Below are 19,932 nucleotides of genomic sequence, written 5' to 3'. Positions count from 1 at the left end.
ATATCAAATTTGGACTCATCACTCCAGAAAAATCTGTCCCCGCTGATTTTCAGTCCACTCCTTTTCTCAAAAATCAAACGCACATTGGAGAAGTTGAAGACATTTATTGAGATTCTTCACTGTCAACTTGTTGATCACATGCTCGCTGCACACCTCTGTTCTGACACCTTCTGATGCTTGAACACACAGTCCACAGCAGGACCAGCAGCAGGGCAACACAAACACCAGAGAGAATATGTACTGTCACCTGAAACACTGAGGAAGACAGAGGGGACATTTTATTTAAACACTGTCATTCATGCTCCTTTAGGGAATGATTCTAGTTTGGTGCCTTGTTGGATTTACTTTTTTTATGTTTCACACAGGGATCCTCCTCTGGTTCAGTGTTATTCTGGACAAGCTGCAAAGGCCCTAAAGAGACCAGCTGAAGCTGGTGGGGCTGAGGTGCGGCCTCTCTTCTCTGTCTCTCCCCCTCAGGTGCTGTGCAAGAAGAGGGGACAGATTCAAAACACCAAAAATAAGCAACTCATGGAGTGTACTGTACGCATGCTGTGACGCATAGTTGTATACTCACAAATGAAGGTACAGCGCTGTGCACAATCAATGTCATTCATGCAGATTTCCACCCAACAATAAAAGTATATCTGAATGAGAGATTAAACATAGCCAGGACTGTGGAAATACACTCTCCAGTGTTCCTGAAATATGACAATATGATGAACATACTTCCTCTGCACTTGGATGGCCTGTACTGGGGTCCAAGAAGGCAAAGGTCTTTACATCAAACCTCCTGACTTGTGAGTGAGATGTGGTCTTTCCCTGTTTGTCCACTGGGACAGAGCTTCTCATATTATCCTGAGGGTTTGGACATCTGTCCAGATGCAGGGAAAATTGTGCTGTTCATGTACTTATATATTTATATATATTAATTTGGGATAAAATTGGAATGCCACTTTAACAACTTACCCATCATAGAGGAGTGTCCACACAGAGTATCTAGAGCCAGGATAGGCAAAGCAGTCTCGCACTCGCAGGGTAAGTGTAGGATCTGGGGACGGCTGCACAATGGAAATCTCCACATTCACTGCTTCACGAAGGGGCAAGATCAGTGGAAGCTGGTCTTCAGGAATAAAGGATGTAAAAGATGCATCTAAAGCAGAAAATAAATACATTAAAAATGAAACATGATTTGCATACAAAGCGTCACTGCATTCCATTTTAGTACCTGTGGCTATTCTCATCTGCACTCTGATGGACCCCAGCGCAACCACAGGTGGTGGATTGGTCACCGCATACAAGGACCGCATTTCTGCTGCATGCTTCAGATCAGATGTATCATATTCACACTGGACCTGAAGACTGAAAACCCAATGCATTCATCACCACAAGTATTATACACTTTTAGAGGAAACAAACAAACAAACAAAAACATACCTAAATGGGAACTGTTTGGCATCACTTCTATCATGCAGCTCCACCACTTCCAGCTCATAAATCACCATATCTCCAGTCACCTAAAAGATTAAAAGCAGATAAAAAAAGAAAGCAATACTGATGTGAACATTCATGGTGGACCACAGGAACATTTAAATAACCGCTTTCTTTCAATGCTCTGATTGAGTTTATGTGATTGTGCAAAAATGATATTAGAGCGATACCTGTATTTAAATTTAAACATCATTACTTACCTTCATCTTTGCACCGCAGTCTGAGACTCCTATCTTGAAGACAGCGGTATCGGGAGTTGTGACTACAGGGTAACAGTGAGGCTGATCCTTTACAATGAGGCTGCTGGGATCAATAGGTGGGTCACTGTCTGTAGATTTCACTGAGAACACAAAGTGTCCATCCAGGGAGCAGGCTGGATGGAGTGAAACAGGATAATGTTAAATATGCAAGTCAACCAATGCGCTTGTTTGCAGGGTGACTAAAAGTGAAGCCTGGAGTGTCAAAAAATGTTTTGTCTTCATCTGTGTGTATGTGTATATATATATATATATATATATATATATATATATATATATATATATATATATATATATATATATATATATATATATATAAATAAAGAAAATAAAAACTTGATTCCCAGTTTAATTTGTAATTTTTTTTGAACCTCCTTCGCTCAGCCAGAACACTGAAGATGAGTCATGGCTGGGTCTTCCAGCATGATAATGACCTAAAACATACAGCCAAGGCAACAAAGGAGCAGCTAAAGAAAAAGCACATTAAGGTCATGAAGTGACCTAGCCAGTCTCCAGACCTCAATCCTATAGAAAATCTGTGGAGGGACCTGAAGCTTCAAGCTACCAAATGGCAGCCAAGAAACCTAAAGGATTTAGAGAGTTTCTGTAAGAGGAGTGGGCCAAGATTCCTCCTGAGATGTGTGCAAACCTACAAGAAATATCTTACTGCTGTGCTTGCCAACACAGTTTTCTCCACCAAGTAATAAGTCATGTTTTGCTTGGGGATCAAATACTTATTTCACTCAGTGACATACAAATCAATTTATAACGTGTTTTTTTCTGGATTTTTGGTTGATATTCTGTCTCTCTCCGTCAAATAATTATTTCCCCCACTTTAACTCACTGACCTTCCAACAGACTTTAAGTTGTTTGGTATTTCCCTCCTGACTGTTTATTGGTCACCCCATTAAAAAAAAAACAAAAAAAAAAAAACAAATTCCTGGAAACATCCCCACTTGTTTGGAGGAAAGGCTGGAGAGAGATCTAGCCAAAAATCTTACCATTGAGTGTGTAGTAGCAGGTTGAATCATGAGCATCATAGCAGCATCCAAGTTTGTAGCAGGCATCACTGTCGATGCTTTGGTGGCCGCAGTCCACTCGGAGAGCTCTTTCAACGTCACAATTCCCAGGGAATGCTGGAGAAAGTCCCATTTTAGTGCCTTAACTTTCACACTGAATTGTGCAGAAGCCCACCCAGTACTGGAAATTATAATATTAAGACATGGCATCATTTTTTTTGTCAAGAAATGATTCTAAACTCGGCTCCACGGGAAATTTGTGCACATATGACTTTTGACTGATGAAAAGGGAGGGCTGGGCCAGAGAGTTAGTGAAGCTCAACCAACTGTCTCCACTCACGTGTTGGGCGAGGGTGGTTCCTCTCACTTCTTCTCTTTATCAGGGGACAGCTGATATTTACCCTGATCCATCGATCCTCTCCTCCCAGCTGGATTTGCAGCGGGATGACCGCTTTGCTGCCCTGAGGGTCAAAGGTTATTGCAGTGTGGATGTCAAGAAGTGGGAATTTGCTTTTTTGCAGCAAAAAGAAGATGCAGATTGCATTTGGGGCAGCAAGCTTTCTGGCTCCATTGTTTGACACATTTTCTTACCCACATGGTTTTCAGTGATTTAGAAAATTTACCATTATAGTGGCACTATTTTTTTGGCCCTACTTGGCAATGCAATATACAATATTTCCTTCGTGTAAACTCTGCAGCAGCGTTTGCACCTCAAAATGAACAAAGCAGCTGTCATATCTGCTGAAAAACGAGAGGCTCTGGTTCTTCAGTCTACCCAATCGCACTCCACAGGACTTCCCGGATGGAAGCACTGGAACTGAAGCCCCTGTGACGTCTAAGAAAACACACACGCGCGCGCGCGCGTGCAATAGGCTTGAGATCAGTGCAAAAGATGAGGGTCAAATAAGTGAATCAAGCAATCAATTAAAAAATACTTATAAATATTTGTCCTTACGTCCTACTGCCCTATATCTCACCTCTAGCGTGTACATTGTTTTTCACTTGAGGACCAAACACAGCTCTCATCCCGCGGACAGAGCAGGTGACTCGCGGCATGGCGAGGTGTGTCCCCCGCTCTGGTGGTTTCTCCCTGTGATCGGATGAAACGCAGCTACAGGTCTGAATAATGACGGTGAAAAGTAAAGAAATCACGCAGATCTTTTCAGAATGATAATTCATCTCGCTATAGTTTGTATACTTTGATGAGAGCAGAAATGCCCAGCTCTATCTATGACACTGGAAATGGTCACGTGACACCTGTTAATTAGTGTTAATTAGTTTGAAGCTGGCCTCATCCCGAGCCTGAAGAACTTCAGAGGTTACCTCCACGTGTCTGTGCTTATGCCCATTCACGTACCCCAGAGAGTGGAGTGCCAACAGTGCCACACACTTGCTCGGCGTTATCCACCTGTGCGCTCCAAGAGCCGCAAAGCAGGCAGCATAAGCTGGTAATTAATAAAAAAGGTCAATGTTTAAATATTAAATATCATGCTGAGCGCATGCATGGCCAGCTCTATCCTAAGGGGACCATTAAATGAACGCATTGCATAACTCGCTGGCCTCACCCCCTCTCGCTCTCCCTATGGCGAAGCTTGTACCCATCCCAATTATTATATAAGCAGTCTTAAACCTTTATTCACTGCCGTCACAGCATCTACTCTTACTGTCATCCTGCTGCTCTGTTGCATCTGCGTTTGCTATGAAAACAACATTACCTATATTTGCTGATTATCAGCGCAGGGTTACGTTAACGTCAGTTACTTCTCTTTATCCAGGCATATTTCAGCTACAGTGCAGCTTTCATGCACATTTTCATTTAGCTAAATTTTAGTTAGATCAAATAAACATTAAAACGTAGAAAACATACAGAAAGTGCAAGTACATAAAAATGATGGACAGATTTCGGCAGTAGTAATGGTTGTCTTTTTTTCCACTTTGCTTATTGCCAACAAGTTCATATATGCGGGTAGAAATAGTATATATTTTTAATCTTCGTAAGGTACAGGGTTAGGACCCATGCTGTAAATCAGTAAATTTACTTTATTAAAATACAGTTTTAATGTATTTATACTGTACTTTCTATATGTTTTGTACTTGTTCTCCAATATATTTTGGATGCAGGTATATTTTATACTTCACACCATTTATTTTAAAGCTTTAGTTACTTGACTCTACATAATGAGAACTTTTAGTTCAGCAACTTTAAGTATATGTTGATATTAAAACGTGTGTACTATTACACAGGATTGATACTTTTACTTTTTTGACCATTCTTCCATTTGTGAGGTCAGACACTGATGTTGGATGAGAAGGCCTGGCTCACAGTCTCTGCTCTAATTCACCCCAAAGGTCAGGGATCCTCAACTCCAGGCCTCGAGGGCCGGAGTCCTGCAGCTTTTAGATGTGTCTCTGCTTCAACACACCTGAGTCACATATAGAAGTCATCAGCAGGACTCTGGAGAACTTGACTGCATACTGAGGAGGTAATTCAGCCATTTGATTCAGGTGTGTTGGATCAGGGACACTAAAACCTGCAGGACACCGGCCCTCGAGGCCTGGAGTTGAGGATCCCTGCCAAAGGTGTTCCATAGGGTTGAGGTCAGGACTCTGTGCAGGCCAGTCAAGTTCTTCCACACCAAACTCTCTCTGCCATGTCTTTATGGACCTGCTTTTTGCACTGGTGTGCAGTTGTGTTGGAACAGGAAGGGGCCATCCCCAAACTGTTCCCACAAAGTTGGGAGCATGAAATTGTCCAAAATGTCTTGGTATGCTGAAACACCTGAATTCAATGATTTGGATGAGTCAGTGAATACTCTTGGCAATGTAGTGTATATGAGGGTGCAGGGCTGCACATGAGTCTGAAAATTGTGCACAGTGTTTTCTATACAAATTTTCTGCACTATTAATTACTGATCAGACATTTATACCCCCCCCCCCCCCACCTTGCTCTATCTGTGCTACCCCATTTATACAATCTTGGAAACAACCCATGTTCATATATTGTTTCAAATTATTCATAAAGTGGCTTGTTTCTCTTTTTTCTTATGAATATATAACTTATGTAACAATAGCTGATGAGTGCACAAAGACTTGACAGTTTTGCTGTACTATGTACAATGACAATAAAGGGCTTTTCTATTCTATTTTAATTATTAATTGTATGATACAGCAGTCTATTATTTTGTCACGAGTCAGATAAAATACTACTATACTATTACTACAAGGTTATTATAATTAACTAAACCTTTTAAGTGAACTAAAAAGCAGTATAGTTCACTTAAAAACTACATGTTAGCAAAAAACAATCAAAAAACTGAAAAGCTAGCAAAAATTAACTTTCTTTCTTTCTTTCTTTCCAAGAAAATGTGTCACACCCATCTGAAACATCCTTGTTCTTTACATATGGAGGGAAAATGCTTGGGGAATAACTGTCTACAGTAAACAGTGCAGTTTTAATCAGTAGCCATTCTACATAACATCACCTAAGAAGCTGCTTCTTGTTGTGAGTGACCGTGGACTGTGTTTACCGTCTCACTGCAGGTCACGAGTTGTCAGACGGCGTGGTGACGTAAGCGTCGTGACGTTTCTGGGTGATTCCCGTCTATAGCGTTAAGCACAGGCAACAGGAGAGCACAAGACGGCTTCTAAACATGGCTCTGAATCGAAATCACACGCACAACGGCAACGTTTTGATAAATAACGGAGAAAGGTGAGTGCGCTATGCAGTGTGAGCGTGGTTAATGTAATTAAGTAGCTCGCTGTCGCTTTTGCTTTTGGCTTGTTTACCTTTTACTTCCCAGTGCGTAGTCAACTTACTGCTGTCCAGCCGCTAGCCTCCTGCTACCTGGCCTAGTTAACGTTAGCATTAGCTGTTTCATTGTTTACCATGCATTTCAGGGCGTTGTGTGTGTGTTATACGCTCTTTTAACGGTGATAAAATATCATTAATAATGCTCGACTGTATTGACATTATAGCCGTTGCGTAATTTTAGGCAAGGTGGGCCTAACTTACGTTAGACGACTATCCAAACAGGAAGTAGTGATAGGTTTTTAAGTCAGGATGTTGACATCTTGTAAAACACAAACGTCATCTCATGGTACTTGATGCAAAGCGGGTTTTTCTACCGGCTGGGAAATACAATAGTTACAATTCCTACATGTTAGAATACTTTTTTAGCGCCATTATAGTTACTTTAATGAGTGACCTACTTTTCATTTGCCGCTTCTTTATCCAGTGTTTTAAGGGAGTGCAAGAATGTGGAGCTGTCATTCAGTGATGTCACCTGCAAGACAGATCTGCTGAAGGGGACCAAGAAGGGCACGGTGTACCTCACACCATACAGGGTACTGCTCAAATTACCAAGAAAAGGAAAAAGAATACATTTAACATCATGTTACTGCTGTTTGTTTTTCTTAGATAGTAAGTCCAGTGTTCATGTTCTCATGTACCCTCCTGTAATTCACCTCATTTTCTCTTCTCTTATTCCCTGGCTTAGTTGGTGTTTGTGTCCGGTAACACCAAGGACTGCTTGGGTTCAGCCATGTTTCCCTATTACCTGATGAAGGGCTGCAGTATTGAGCAGCCAGTCTTTGCAGCCAACTACATTAAAGGGACCGTGTCTGCTGAGCCTGGTGGTAGGAAGCCTTTTGTTTTTACACATACCTACTATGGTATCAGTTACTTGTATGTCTATGAAAGTGTTTTGCAAACATTATTGCATATTAACCCATATTAGCCACAACTTAACGTATTGCCTTTGCTAAAAAGGCAGCTTTCTGTATTTATTCTAAATGTGGTCAACTCTTTAATCAGGTGGCTGGGAGGGTCAGGCGCATTTCAAGATGTCATTCCCCAGCGGAGGAGCCATAGAGTTGGGACAACACCTCTTCAAACTGGCCACAAATGGTTTGTATACCATTTTCATTAATTAACTTTGCTGTATAACCATTAAATACCTCTTAAAACAGATACGTAACAATAGTTAAACTCTTTACCAAAGTAGCAGTGTACATTAAAAAAAATACAGTATAATTACAGTAAAAAAATTACTTTGGAGATTAAGTGCCTTCTAGTAACGAAGCACATGCAGTTAACAATTTGTGTCCAGAAAAAGCAACCTTTAAAAAGTGGCCTTAAAGCTCTGTATGATCTATAGACTTTGGAAGCTAAATTTTATTCTCTTTGTGCTCCAGCTTCTCGTGCTGCTCCGGCGCAGAATGGTGCTGCTGCTTACGGTTACCCTTCACCTGGCATGATGAATGGCTACGGCCCACCTCCACCTGCTTCTCAAGGCTATCCTTACCCACCACCACCACCGCAGCAGCAAAATGGCTTCTACCAGGGGCCTCCCCCTGCTGCTGCTGGCAACATGGCCTACCCCTATCCGCCAGCTGCTGCAGGTACAGAATCCAGCTGTTTGTAGAGCAGTATTTAAATGTCAGATTCCACTGAAGACCAGTGGCAAAGCAAGTGTCATTCTTTTAGTTAATATAATTTCCTAAAGCAGTTGTAACTCCAGCTCTTGTATTTTCTTTTGTAGATTTCTTTAACTTTCTTATTTTTCTTCCACATCGAAAATCAATAAAAATAGATATAAACATATATAAAAGTGTAGAGACCTTTTATAGTTTATAGCAGTGTTTCCCTGCATGTGTATGCAAGCACACATTTTTAGCCAAAAGTCCTCTTTGCACATAAGTGAAAAATGTGCACCCTCAAGGCACAAATAATGCTGCCCCCCCCACCCCCCACCCCCCCCCCCCTCTCTCTCTCTCTCTCTCTCTCTCTGTCAGTGTTATTTTCCTTTTTTTTTGTTTGGGAGATTTGCTGTGTAAATAATTGTCCAAACAGGCTGCAACCCCCTGTGACCTTGACACTGCATCTTTTTAAAATTTCTGTTGGCCATCTGTGTTCCAGGAATGTACCCATCTGGTTTCGACTACATGGCCCCTCCTCCCCCGTACCCTGGGCCGCCACAAAACTGGGCTGCACCCCCCCAGAACTGGACAGCACCACCACCACCTCCAGGTCTGTTTCTCTCTCTCTTTTTCACTCACTCTCTATTTTTTCTCTGTGCCACTGCACTTGTCAGATCGGATCTGTCTGCCTCAACGTGAATCACTTCAAAGCACGGCATTAAAAAAAAAAAGGGGGGGGGGGGGTGCTGATGTCTCATTTGCTACAGATAAAAAAAAGTTAAAAAATGTCAAGGAACAGTCTTCCCTCTTTCATATTCTTGTTTTCTAACAACTTGAGGATTTCATCAGTTTGTGCCGCTAGATTTTTGTCTTTAGGATCCCCGAAGTTGTCAGTTGTGTGTCATGTGAGGAACACAGCATTCTCCTATTCTAAATATCTTTCTGTCTTTGGCGCTTTCTGCACAGGTAACTCGAAGGCGGCTGAAGCAGCAGGCAGCGCATATTACAATCCCAGCAATCCCCACAATGTCTACATGCCCATGGTAAGGTCCTTTGTGTGTCTTTTCCTCAGTGGCGCTTGACTGCTTCTTTAAGTGCGCTGTAATTATATTAAAACATCTTCTGTGCTGCCCTGCAGGAGCGGCCTCCACCATACGCACCTTCTTCAGATTATCCTGACAAGAAAAACAACTGAGACTCAGGCACCTTCACTTCAGTGACACTCCTTTCTTGCATCCTCTGTATCCTAAATAAATTCTAAAGTGAAGTTTTTTTTTGTTTGTTTGTTTTTTTTTTGGTAGACTATAGAAAAGATAATGCAAGTAATATAGGGTTTAAAGATGTCAGTGAAATTTTACCAATGAAAGATTGAATTTTTTTTTTTTTTTTTTTTTCAGGTCATTAAAATGATGGCCAACTTGTAACTGTATTTTTTCTAAGCCCCATTCATTACTAACATTCTTAGTGATGGGATTCATTTTTATTCTGTCTGATTCTTCAGCACCTACGCAGGGACACGCTACCTGTCCCAGCTGGAAGGGGATACTGAGAATTGCATTTTTACAGACAGATTTGTTACCAAAACATTTTGTAGCAATTTACTGATCTCAGTTCATGTAACTATTAATAATATCAGCTTCTACTAACAGCAGTTATGTTCTTTTGCTGTATCATTCCAAGTGCCCTGTGTGTTTCCAGAATTGGGTTCATTAATATTCAAAGACACTAATTGACTGGTGCTCATACCATGGCTGGCACGGCTAGATGCAGTCCCTTCACTGGTGACCAGAGTGATCCTGTACTCTGAATCTAAGCAACCTCATTCATGGTATGACCATAAACTCCGTCATAATTTAATATCTCTGCAAGAGGGTTATCAAAAAGAGGTGTGTAATGTTTGAAAAGCTGTTCAGAAAGATTTCTTATGAAACAAGTTTATGTATGTGCAATATTTCGGCCTTGCATAACAAGGTTACAGGTGACCTGCGGGGTTAACTGAATGACCTTGTGCTGTACTCTGAGCTTCTGTTGTGTTCATGTATGCAGAGCCAAGCTGAAACCAGAGCTATTCTCCTTCAGTAATTATACAAGTGTGAGGTTACAGGGCCAAATTGATTAATTAAAGGCCACCAGTATTTTGGCTGCAGTTGAAATTTCTGAATGCAGACCGTTTATTCCTGATTAAAGTGGGCGGGGGGGGTGATTGTATCCTGCTCAATGTGCATCAGTTAGCACCTGTTTGAAGGTTGTTTTGCACATGGTTATAGTGATTAGAGGGGTGATTTCATTAAATACCTGTATATTAACATCTCTTTTGCAGTTCTTATTCTTTTTGCTGAATTTGTCAAAATCTAATAAATGTCAGTTATTAAATTTCAGATGTTTTTGTTTTTTTTTTGTCTTCACAAATTTTAAACCATGAATTGTTTATGCTGTTTATATAATTAGCATATTTAAACGGCACTTACTGAATTTAATCCATCACTGATTTTTTTTTTTTTTTCCCCCCTTTTTTTGATCTGTTATTTTCTGCTTAGTGTTTCATTTCTCTTGTGATTTAATTTGTTCAGCCACTCAAATTTACTGTCTGCTATGAGTTTTCTTTCGCATCACTGGTGCGGTGCATAATCTCTGCAGAGATCAGCTGTTTTATACTTAAAAGTCATGGTTAAAAGAAATTATACTCTTACTGTTTGCCAGGAGAAAGTCTCTTCTTCCTAAAAATAACACGGCAGCACAGCTTAAGTTTGCAAAACTGCGTTTGAACAAATCACAAGACCTCTGGAACAACATCCTGTGGACAGACCAGAACAAAGTGCAGCTGTTTGGCCATAATGCGCAGCACCACATTTGTTAAAAAACAAACACAGCATATCAGCACAAACACCTGATACCAACTGTCAGCACGGTGGTGGAGAGGCAATGATTTAGGCTTGTTTTGCAGCCACAGGACCTGAGCACCCTGCAGTAGTTGACCATGAACTCCTCTGTATACCAAAAATATTCTAGAGTCATTTGTGTGGCCGTCTGTCTGACAGCTAAAACTTGAACATGCAACAGGGCAATGATCCCAAACACAGCAGCAAATCGACAACAGAGTGGCTGAAAAATAAAAGAATGAAGGTGATGCAATGACCCAGTCAAAGTCCAGATCTCAACTTGACTGAAATGCTGTGCTGGGACCTTATGAGAGCTGTGCATGAGTGAAGGCCTGCACATAAATGAACTGAAGCAACACTGTAAAGGAGAGTGGGCCAAAATTCCTCCACAGCAATGTGAGAGACGGATAAAGTCATATAGAAAATGATTACTGCACAAGCTACTGAATCATGGGGTGTACTTAGTTTTTCGCTCACTGCTTCTGCATTTTGGTTTAGTTTTTGTTAATAATGACATGATGTAATGGCTCGTGTTGGTGGTCATCTGAGGCTCTATTTACCTAATTTTAGGACATGATAAGGACCAGATAATTTTTTTTTATGTAAAACCTGAGAATTGATACATGTTGTATATTTTTTTACCACAACTGTGCCTCACAAATAATGAAATAAATGATAAGAATTATGCACACTGTAACTAAATAATACATTTATTATGTTATTAAACAGTCAAATCTGAACAATATAGTCACTCTTATCACACAGAATCACACTGTACCCACATATTGCATGACAGTTTAAATAGTCTTAATAAATAAGGACTGCATTATCATGCACTGCACTAAACACCAAATATTTACTGTACAAATGCTTTAAGGACCAATATATAATCACAAACTTTAGAACGACAGCGGTGACTAGCTATCTGCGCACCAACTGATTATAAATACTAATTCTACTTTATGGCTCAGCTCCCGTTTTTTCCAGTTCCTTACTCAGGAAAAGGATGTATGGTTTTTACTACTATGTATCCTAAATAATGCTATACATTTCTCTGTAGTCATCACTAAGTTGTAAACTAGATTAAAGATGTGCAAAGTCTACAGGGACTTGATTTACCTTTAAGGACAAACATGTAAATGCAAAAGGAAATGAAAAGACAGATTTGTTTGCATTTAATTACTGGTTTATATTAGATCATTCAATGAGTTTTATGCCTGTAAAAAACTGCAGGTAAATTCCCAGTTTATTTAACAGTAATTTTTTTTTTTTTTTTTTTTTTTCGCTCTACACTCACTGGCCACTTTATAAGGTATATTATGCTAGTACCAGGTTGGACCCCCTTTTACCTTCAGAGCAGACTTGATTCTCTGTATCATAGATCCAACAAAGTGGCGGAAACATTCTTCACAGATTTTGGTCCATGTTGAGATGACAGCATCACACAGTTTCTGCAGATTTGTCAGCTGCACATCCATGATGTGAATCTCCCGTTCCACCACATCGCAAAGGAGCTCTATTGGCTTGAGATCTGGTGACTGTGGAGGTCATTTGAGTGCAGTGAACTCACTGTCATGTTCAAGAAACCAGTTTGAGATGATTTGAGCTTTTTGGCATTGTGCATTATCCTGCTGGAAGCAGCAGCAGAAGATGGGTACCCTGTCATAAAGTGATGGAATGCTCAGTTGGTACTAAGGGGCCCAAAGTGTGCAAAGAAAATCTCCCCCACCATTACAGCAGCAGCCCAAGTCATTGATACAAGGCAGGATGGATCCACGGGTTCATGCTGTTTTGCACCAAATTCTGACCATCTGTATGTTATAGCAGAAATAACAACATTTTTCCAATCTTCTTTTGTCCAGTTTTGGAGAGCCCGTATGAATTGTAGCCTCAGTTTCCTGTTCTTGGCTAAAAGGAGTGGTCTTCTGCTGCTGTAGCCCATCTGTTTCAAACCTCAACATGTTGTGCATTCAGAGATGCTCTTCTGCATACCTTGGTTGTAACAAGTGGTTATTTGACTTAGCGTTGCCTTCCATCAGCTCAAAGCAGTCTGGCCAGTTTCCTCTGACCTTTGACATCAACAAGTCATTTTCACCCAGAGAACTGCTGCTTGCTGGATATTTTCTGTTTTTCACACCAGTCTCTGTAAACCCTAGAGATGTATGTGTGGGGAAAATCCCAGCAGATCAGCAGGTTCTGAAATACTCAGACCAGCCCATCTGGCACCAACAACTATGCCACATCAAATCACCTTTCTTCCCCATTCTGATGCTCAGTTTGAACTCCAGCAGGTCGTCATGACAGTGTCTACCTGCCTAAATGCATTGAATTGCTGCCATTGATTGTCTGATTCTATGTTTACATCAACAACCTGTTGAACAAATGTATCTAATAAAGTGGCCGGTGAATGTACTTTCCTTATCTTGGAAAACCAAACTGTCACAGATAGACTGTTTGGGTTCACTAGGAAATGCTTTATATTTTCTATCAATTTTATATGAGATCACAGGAATCAGATTTGTCATAGGTATATTTAATATCTAATCATTAGTCATAAACAAGTAATGATTTTTAATGGAATATCAGTGTGGACACACAGAGGATCATTTTCAGCAACCATCTCTCCGGTGCTCCTGTTCAATCTGTTGCTCCACACAAGTTTATCATGTTTAAAGGTAAAATTATCATTAGATCTCCTCTGATCAGAGAATCAGTAAAGTTCAATAAAGTTGGCTAATTAATCTATTTATTTTTAAAGAATCGGTTATTGAATACTGAAAACTGTCAAAAAAAAATATATGACTTTTTACAACAGTGGGGACAATTTGATTCACAGACCTCCTCTTAAGAGCATCACATAATGAAAAAGTCCAGCTGAGGACATTTGAAGCATCGGTTTTTCCAAACCACAGACTCTGATGTCCTTTTTCTCAGCTGTACACAACTCTTTATGAAATCTTTGCTTGCATCAGTTTCCTGCTTGGAATGACCTTTATTTTTATTTATTTATTTATTTTTGTTTAGAACAAGAACATTCAAAGGCTGCTGACTCTTTAATCAGCGGTGTTAACATAACAGCCAAATGAGTTTTTCTAATGATCAGTTAGTAATTTAACATGACAAACTTGCATTAAGTAACAAAATGTGCCAACAGATCACGGGACTGATGATTGCTGAAAACTGACCTCTCTGAAAGTCATATATAATGTATGATTTCATTCATCATTTATTGTCACATAGAACATTTCTGGCCACTTGCATGATGTCTGAAACCAAATCAGTTTTAGGGCTACACGACGCGTTTGAGGCTGAATAAAGAATTCAGCCTGAAATCTGACAGACTATGGCTCTTCCTGCAGGAACCACACCTCATTTCTGCGTCCATAAGGCTTGAGCGGATCGTAGCTAGAGCAGAAGTACTGCTTGCGCTGAAATGGAGCTGTCTCGCCCAGGGTGCGTGTCAAACGCAGGGCCTCCGCTCTGTACTCGCTCTCCCCCGCGAAGCCTCCAAACTGCCTGCAAATTGAAAAAATAATTCAAAGTACTCCCTGTGTACACATCAGCAACAACAATGACAACAAAAGACACTTTAAATGACCCATACAGGGCGTAGACGGTCATGCCGGGTCTCTCTTCAATCCTGATGGCACTGTCGGTGGGAGTCGGGGGTTCTTGCTGGTAGCTGGAGGGAATGCGGATGGCCACCACCAAGCGGCGAGAGAAAACCCCATCGTTCCGTGGGTACACCGTGATTATGATGGGAGCTGCCGTACCCATGGCCTCACCTCATGATATAAAGTGTGAGACAGAAGGTGAATTTAAAAAAGGAGGAAAAGGTCTCCCTGAAGCAGCATCACCCAAATCTAAAGGTCAGGAAATGTGCACCCTTTTTTTTGTGGACTACATAACATCATTATGCAAATGCAAACGCTGATAGTAAAAACTGAGACGGTACAAAGCAGCACATGTAAATCAGACGTCTAACGGGGAAATAAATGCCTATTTGACACTGCACTTTTATTTACCTTAAGGTTATGGATTTAATTCTTGACCTAAAGCAAGGAACCATTACCTCAGAGGACGTGTGTGTCTGAGGATTATTCACATTTATCTTCCACATTAGCAAAGTCACCTTAAATCAACCCATTTAAAGAATATTACGTTTATTCAGAATAAGGTTGGCCTTAAAATTTGAGCCACACGTTGATCCCATAATGCTCATTTGTTCTGCTTTAAGGTGCCACAAAGTTGTCACTTTCTTTTTCATGCCACTACTGCATGCCATCAACTTATTCCTTCTCTTTCCCATAGTTTCTGTTTTGTTTTTGTCTCTTCGTGCACTCCTATTCTATGTTCTCTTTCCCCTCACTCCCAACCAATTTTGGCAGATGGCTTCCCTTCCCTGAAGCTGGTTCTGTTGGTTGTCACTTCCTGTTAAAAGGGAGTTCTTCCTTCCCACTGCTGCCAAGCACTTATGTCTGATTTTTGTCATTTTCTTTCTAACATTTTAGGGTCTTTACCTTACAATGTTAGGCCCATTAAGGGGGCACCTGTCATGAATTAGCATTATATAAATAGAACTGAACTGATCTGAATTTGCGTCTGGAAAAAATTTTAGTATAGTAAGATGAAAATAGAATACAATTAAAACAATACACACAGACCCAAATTCACAGATCTTAAAACAAAAATATGAGAAATTAAAAAAAAATGTGATTAATATTTTTAAGAAAATGCATCCATAGATGGGTGGATGGATGGATGGATTGGCCACCGACTCAACAAAGAAAGTAACAGGAAAATTACTCTTAGTGACTATACCATATGGTCCATCTGACAGGTTTATTTTCTGCCTGGTTTACCTTGTTCATTGCTTCCGCCAATGTACATGAGCAACTTCCTCGTTAGCTCTCCCGTCACCTGGTCAAAGGTTCGCCCCTCAGACGAAACAGCAGCATATTTTGCGCCATCATACCGTCGCACCTCGAAGCTGACGCCATCCTAGGAAAGAAAAGGGAAATCAGGGGACGGCTTAGGCATCAGCAGGCCAGCCACAGCTACACAAATGCTCCACACCGCTGCTCTCATCCCGGGGATGGGAGCGGCAGAGTTTAAGTCCACACATGATTCACCTCTGACACACTGATGCTGACAATCTGCTTCTAAGGACAGAAGCCCTGAACTAGCGAGATTTACACATAGAGGGTTCAGTGTGTGTCCTTGTGTGTGTGTGTGTGTGTGTGTCTATGTGTGTGTGAGAGACCAAAATGGGCAGATACAGATGAAATTTATTTATTCTGATTTGATTTAATTTCTTCTTCTGCTCTGCAGGGCTCCGTCGGCTTACATAGAATAATGGGGAAGAGATGCACGGTCTTACATAACAGAGCACATGCGAAAAGAAAACACACACACACACACACACACACACACACACACACACACACACACACACACACACACACACACACACACACACACACACACACATCGTTAATATGATGCAACAGTTTTGCATTAAATATGATTAAGTGGGGTTAATGTGGAGCACAGTCACTCAGCCATGCTGCTGAGCGGTAAGTTAAACCGGTTTTGAAGGAATCTGGTCGCTGCAGAGACTGATGCAGGTTTCAAAAGCAGCTTCTCGTTCGCTAACATGATCACACTGTGCACATATTTCTGTGTTTGTTTGTAAAATTGGGTTTGTGCACCAGAATTTAATTGCATAATATAATCGCCATCCATTGTAATTGAATGTTTACCACTGATTTGCAAGGGAACTGCTGGCTGCTCTGAAATACGCAGTTTTTTAAAATGATTATTTTGCAGATAATGTGTTTATCTCAACATGTAAACTGAGACAAAAAAAAAGAGACAACAATGGAAAAAGGCTGAGGGCACAGTTTCCACTGCACATTCTCAATCTTATGTAGGCTTCTTAAGCATGTTTTCTCTTCCCTGGAGGAACATTCAAATCTAAAAATATCGTGCAAATACCTTCATCTTGCAAATTGAATTTGTGATTCTTGGGCTACTATCAAATCCCAGGATGCTAAAAACATTTCCATTTGCTATACCTTTATCACCAACACCTTTTCATCTGCATAATCTTATTTAAAACCCCCAAAACAGAGGCCCTGAAATCCTCTGAAGTGGCCTTATAATCAGGCCCTATGGCCAAATTTATTCCTCAACACATACAAGATAACACTGTGTTACTGTGAAGCTTTAACATGTGAGGAATACCCGGGCTCCTGCTTAGTAATTACAAGGGTTTTGCCCTGTATAGCTTGTCAGTGGGACCACCATTAATGTTGCATATGGGTGACATACAAAGAAGGCAGAGCCTAATTTCAGTTAAGCAGTGCAATTAATTTGTCTGTCACATGTGTGGTAGTGCGAATGTGTGTGTTTAACTGCTGTCTGATGCCAGCTTATACAGTGATAATTATTCAGTGCCTGAACTGAGCACGTTAAAGGTATCATCAGCACTGACTGCTACAGTGCCTTGTCAGTTCATCTTATTTTGAAGCAATATTCCATGTTCTGCTGTGAATGTGTGTGTGTGTCAGGTTTAATTAAGAGTGTGGGGTGTCAGAGTCAGGCAGGTGCTCCACAGATCTCAGCACCTGCCTTTTAAACATCAGTCAGGTCCAGAAATTTGATGAGCCTCCAGAAATTGTAGTGATACACTGAACAATATTTTCTGAGACAGGTTTCCATTAAATTAAATTGTAATTTAAGCCTAAATGTTAGTGGAAGTGCTTGGTATCCTTAAAAACTCTTATGTGGACACATACTGCTGGCTTCGACTGTCTATTTTTGAGTTTCTGCTTCTGACAACAGATGTAGAGTAGGCTGTCAGAACAGATCTGACTCTCTGTGTGTCCGTTTGGGTCATTTAATTCCCTGCCTACTGAAAATCCTCTTTTTCTGTCCGCCTTTGTCTTTCTCCCAAAAGTTAGCTGCTGTTTAGGAGATAAGCACACAAAGCCACTTTTAAAACCCGTGTCAAGACCAACAATAGAGGGCTACACGCACATTTACAGTAGTGGGCACACAGAGAGAAAAACCTCGAAAGAGCCGTGAGGCTTGAGTTAACACGTCAGTGAGTTTGCTGTAATCTTTCCACAGTGTGCACGCAGTAAACACAAGATAAACAAACACCATGCATAGAAAATACAAATATAAAAGATGGCAGGTGGAGGGCTGACGTGGAAAGGACGTGTCCTTCGTCTTCAGCCACATGAGTTCGCTTTGTTACTGTCCTCATCAGTGATGATTAGAGTATCATACGCACAATCCATATCTGAGCTCATGGGTTAACCACCAACAGGTCTGCTCAGCATCCTCTTCCACAGCAGGATCCGTTAGTGGGTCTTGCGGTTTTAAACACACACGCACCCAGAGTGTCAGAATGGGAAGCAACAGTGATCCACACTGAACACGAACCCTCAGCCTTTCCGTTTTTAGTCATCTGTAAATGCTATTTATTTGTTTTAGATTACGCATCACCTTCTTCAATTATTTCTGCCTTGTTGGTTGGGGGAGAACCTCGGGCTGATCTACATTTTAACCCGCGCTGTGGATGGGCATGCAACCTCACAGGTCACCGTCAGTCTGGCCTACAGCAGCAGGTTAATCACCATAGCAAATTCCATCGAAATTTTAATAACATAGCCTCCACAGAGTTAAGTCAAGGGTTAAATATTCATGCAACGAGAGGGGGAAACCTTGCACCTTTATGGTCCTGCAGAATTGCTGCGCGTAATCATAGCTGCACACGCGCGTAAAGCCAAGGGTGAGGACGCAGAGGAGAGAAAAGGCATATGAGAACGATAAAGCTGTTTCTGAGTGCACAGACTGCTCACCTTCGTCTCGCTGCTGAGCAGTTTATATTCCGTCTCCTCGGTGTTTCCGAAGAGTGAATTCTTGATCATGCCAAACATGTCGCTTCGGCCAAGTCACCTCTCCTCTCTCCGCTCCTTTAGTTCTGTTTTTTTTCCTCCTCCCTCTCGTCTTTCTGTTTGTTGCAAACAGCTTGCTCTCTAGTATGGCAGTTTTTTTTTCTTTTTTTTCTTATTTCTTATTTATTTTATTATTTATTATAACGTAGTCCTTTAACTCCTGGAAAAACCTTGAACTGCAAGAGGTAATTTACAGCAATATCCAGATGCTCCTCTCCTCCAGCAAAGGGCGCACACTTCGCTCCAGTGAGTACAGACTCTCAACAGATGATTCTCTCTTTTTTTTTTTTTTCGGAGGCACAAGTTGGAAACGCTTCCTCCTCGATCCTTTTCCAAACCAAGGAATGAAAAAGAAAGATCATCCTCCCCTCTGAGTAGTTGAGTGTCTCCGCCCTCTTCTCCCTCTCAGATTTTCCTCTTACCAGATTGACGCTCTCTTGTATCACCACTTTTCACTCATCATCATTGAGTTGATTCAAACGGGGCATCGAGCTGTCAGCATATGACCTTTAAAAAAAAAAATCAATTAATTAATTAATTTACAGCTTATTACCCCCAGAATAGTCCAGGTTGCGCTGACATACATACAATGATATATTTAATTGCATAACTACTGTGAGATTTTAATTCAATATTCAATATTAATATCAATATTAATAACTGCACAGGAGTAACCTCCTCCATATCCCTGCGTTTTTTAGGGGTCTCCCTCATTCTGTTGTTCATGACTGTCTGTTTCAGGGCGCATAAAACTGTGGGGTGCTTTCTATGCAGTATAATTTTTGACACAAGCTTTTGGTTTGTCAGTATGCATTGGACCTTGATTGCTGAGCTGTGCGTTAGTTCGGGGCAGCACATGGGTGCACGTCTTTTTCCGTGTGTCACAGTGCGTTGCTTTGCTTTA

General features: G+C 40.9%; 3 protein-coding genes across 3 annotated transcripts; 1 reads left to right on the top strand and 2 right to left on the bottom strand.

Annotated features, from left to right (window-relative positions):
* Window positions 1-103: 103 nt before the first annotated feature.
* On the bottom strand, window positions 104-3,820 carry LOC115784290 (zona pellucida sperm-binding protein 4-like). Its single transcript, XM_030735456.1, has 12 exons — window positions 3,742-3,820; window positions 3,475-3,599; window positions 3,105-3,225; window positions 2,747-2,881; window positions 1,689-1,861; window positions 1,435-1,514; window positions 1,226-1,359; window positions 967-1,150; window positions 727-871; window positions 575-644; window positions 346-480; window positions 104-255 (listed from the first exon to the last, which is right to left on the bottom strand). The coding sequence occupies exons 1-12, from the start codon at window positions 3,818-3,820 to the stop codon at window positions 104-106; spliced, it is 1,533 nt and encodes a 510-aa protein (XP_030591316.1).
* Window positions 3,821-6,314: 2,494 nt separating this feature from the next.
* wbp2nl (WBP2 N-terminal like) lies at window positions 6,315-9,454 on the top strand. The gene is made up of 8 exons (XM_030735785.1): window positions 6,315-6,473; window positions 7,000-7,108; window positions 7,261-7,399; window positions 7,578-7,670; window positions 7,958-8,164; window positions 8,682-8,792; window positions 9,149-9,225; window positions 9,321-9,454. The coding sequence occupies exons 1-8, from the start codon at window positions 6,415-6,417 to the stop codon at window positions 9,375-9,377; spliced, it is 852 nt and encodes a 283-aa protein (XP_030591645.1). The 5' UTR covers window positions 6,315-6,414; the 3' UTR covers window positions 9,378-9,454.
* A 3,792-nt stretch (window positions 9,455-13,246) lies between these two features.
* On the bottom strand, window positions 13,247-19,355 carry LOC115784753 (heme-binding protein 1). The gene is made up of 4 exons (XM_030736090.1): window positions 18,933-19,355; window positions 15,924-16,062; window positions 14,666-14,846; window positions 13,247-14,577 (listed from the first exon to the last, which is right to left on the bottom strand). The coding sequence occupies exons 1-4, from the start codon at window positions 19,008-19,010 to the stop codon at window positions 14,403-14,405; spliced, it is 573 nt and encodes a 190-aa protein (XP_030591950.1). The 5' UTR covers window positions 19,011-19,355; the 3' UTR covers window positions 13,247-14,402.
* Between the last annotated feature and the right edge of the window lie 577 nt (window positions 19,356-19,932).

This window comes from Archocentrus centrarchus, chromosome 8, assembly GCF_007364275.1.
Source record: "Archocentrus centrarchus isolate MPI-CPG fArcCen1 chromosome 8, fArcCen1, whole genome shotgun sequence".
NCBI classification, from domain to species: domain Eukaryota; kingdom Metazoa; phylum Chordata; class Actinopteri; order Cichliformes; family Cichlidae; genus Archocentrus; species Archocentrus centrarchus.
This window is presented reverse-complemented; position numbering and strand designations above follow the sequence as displayed.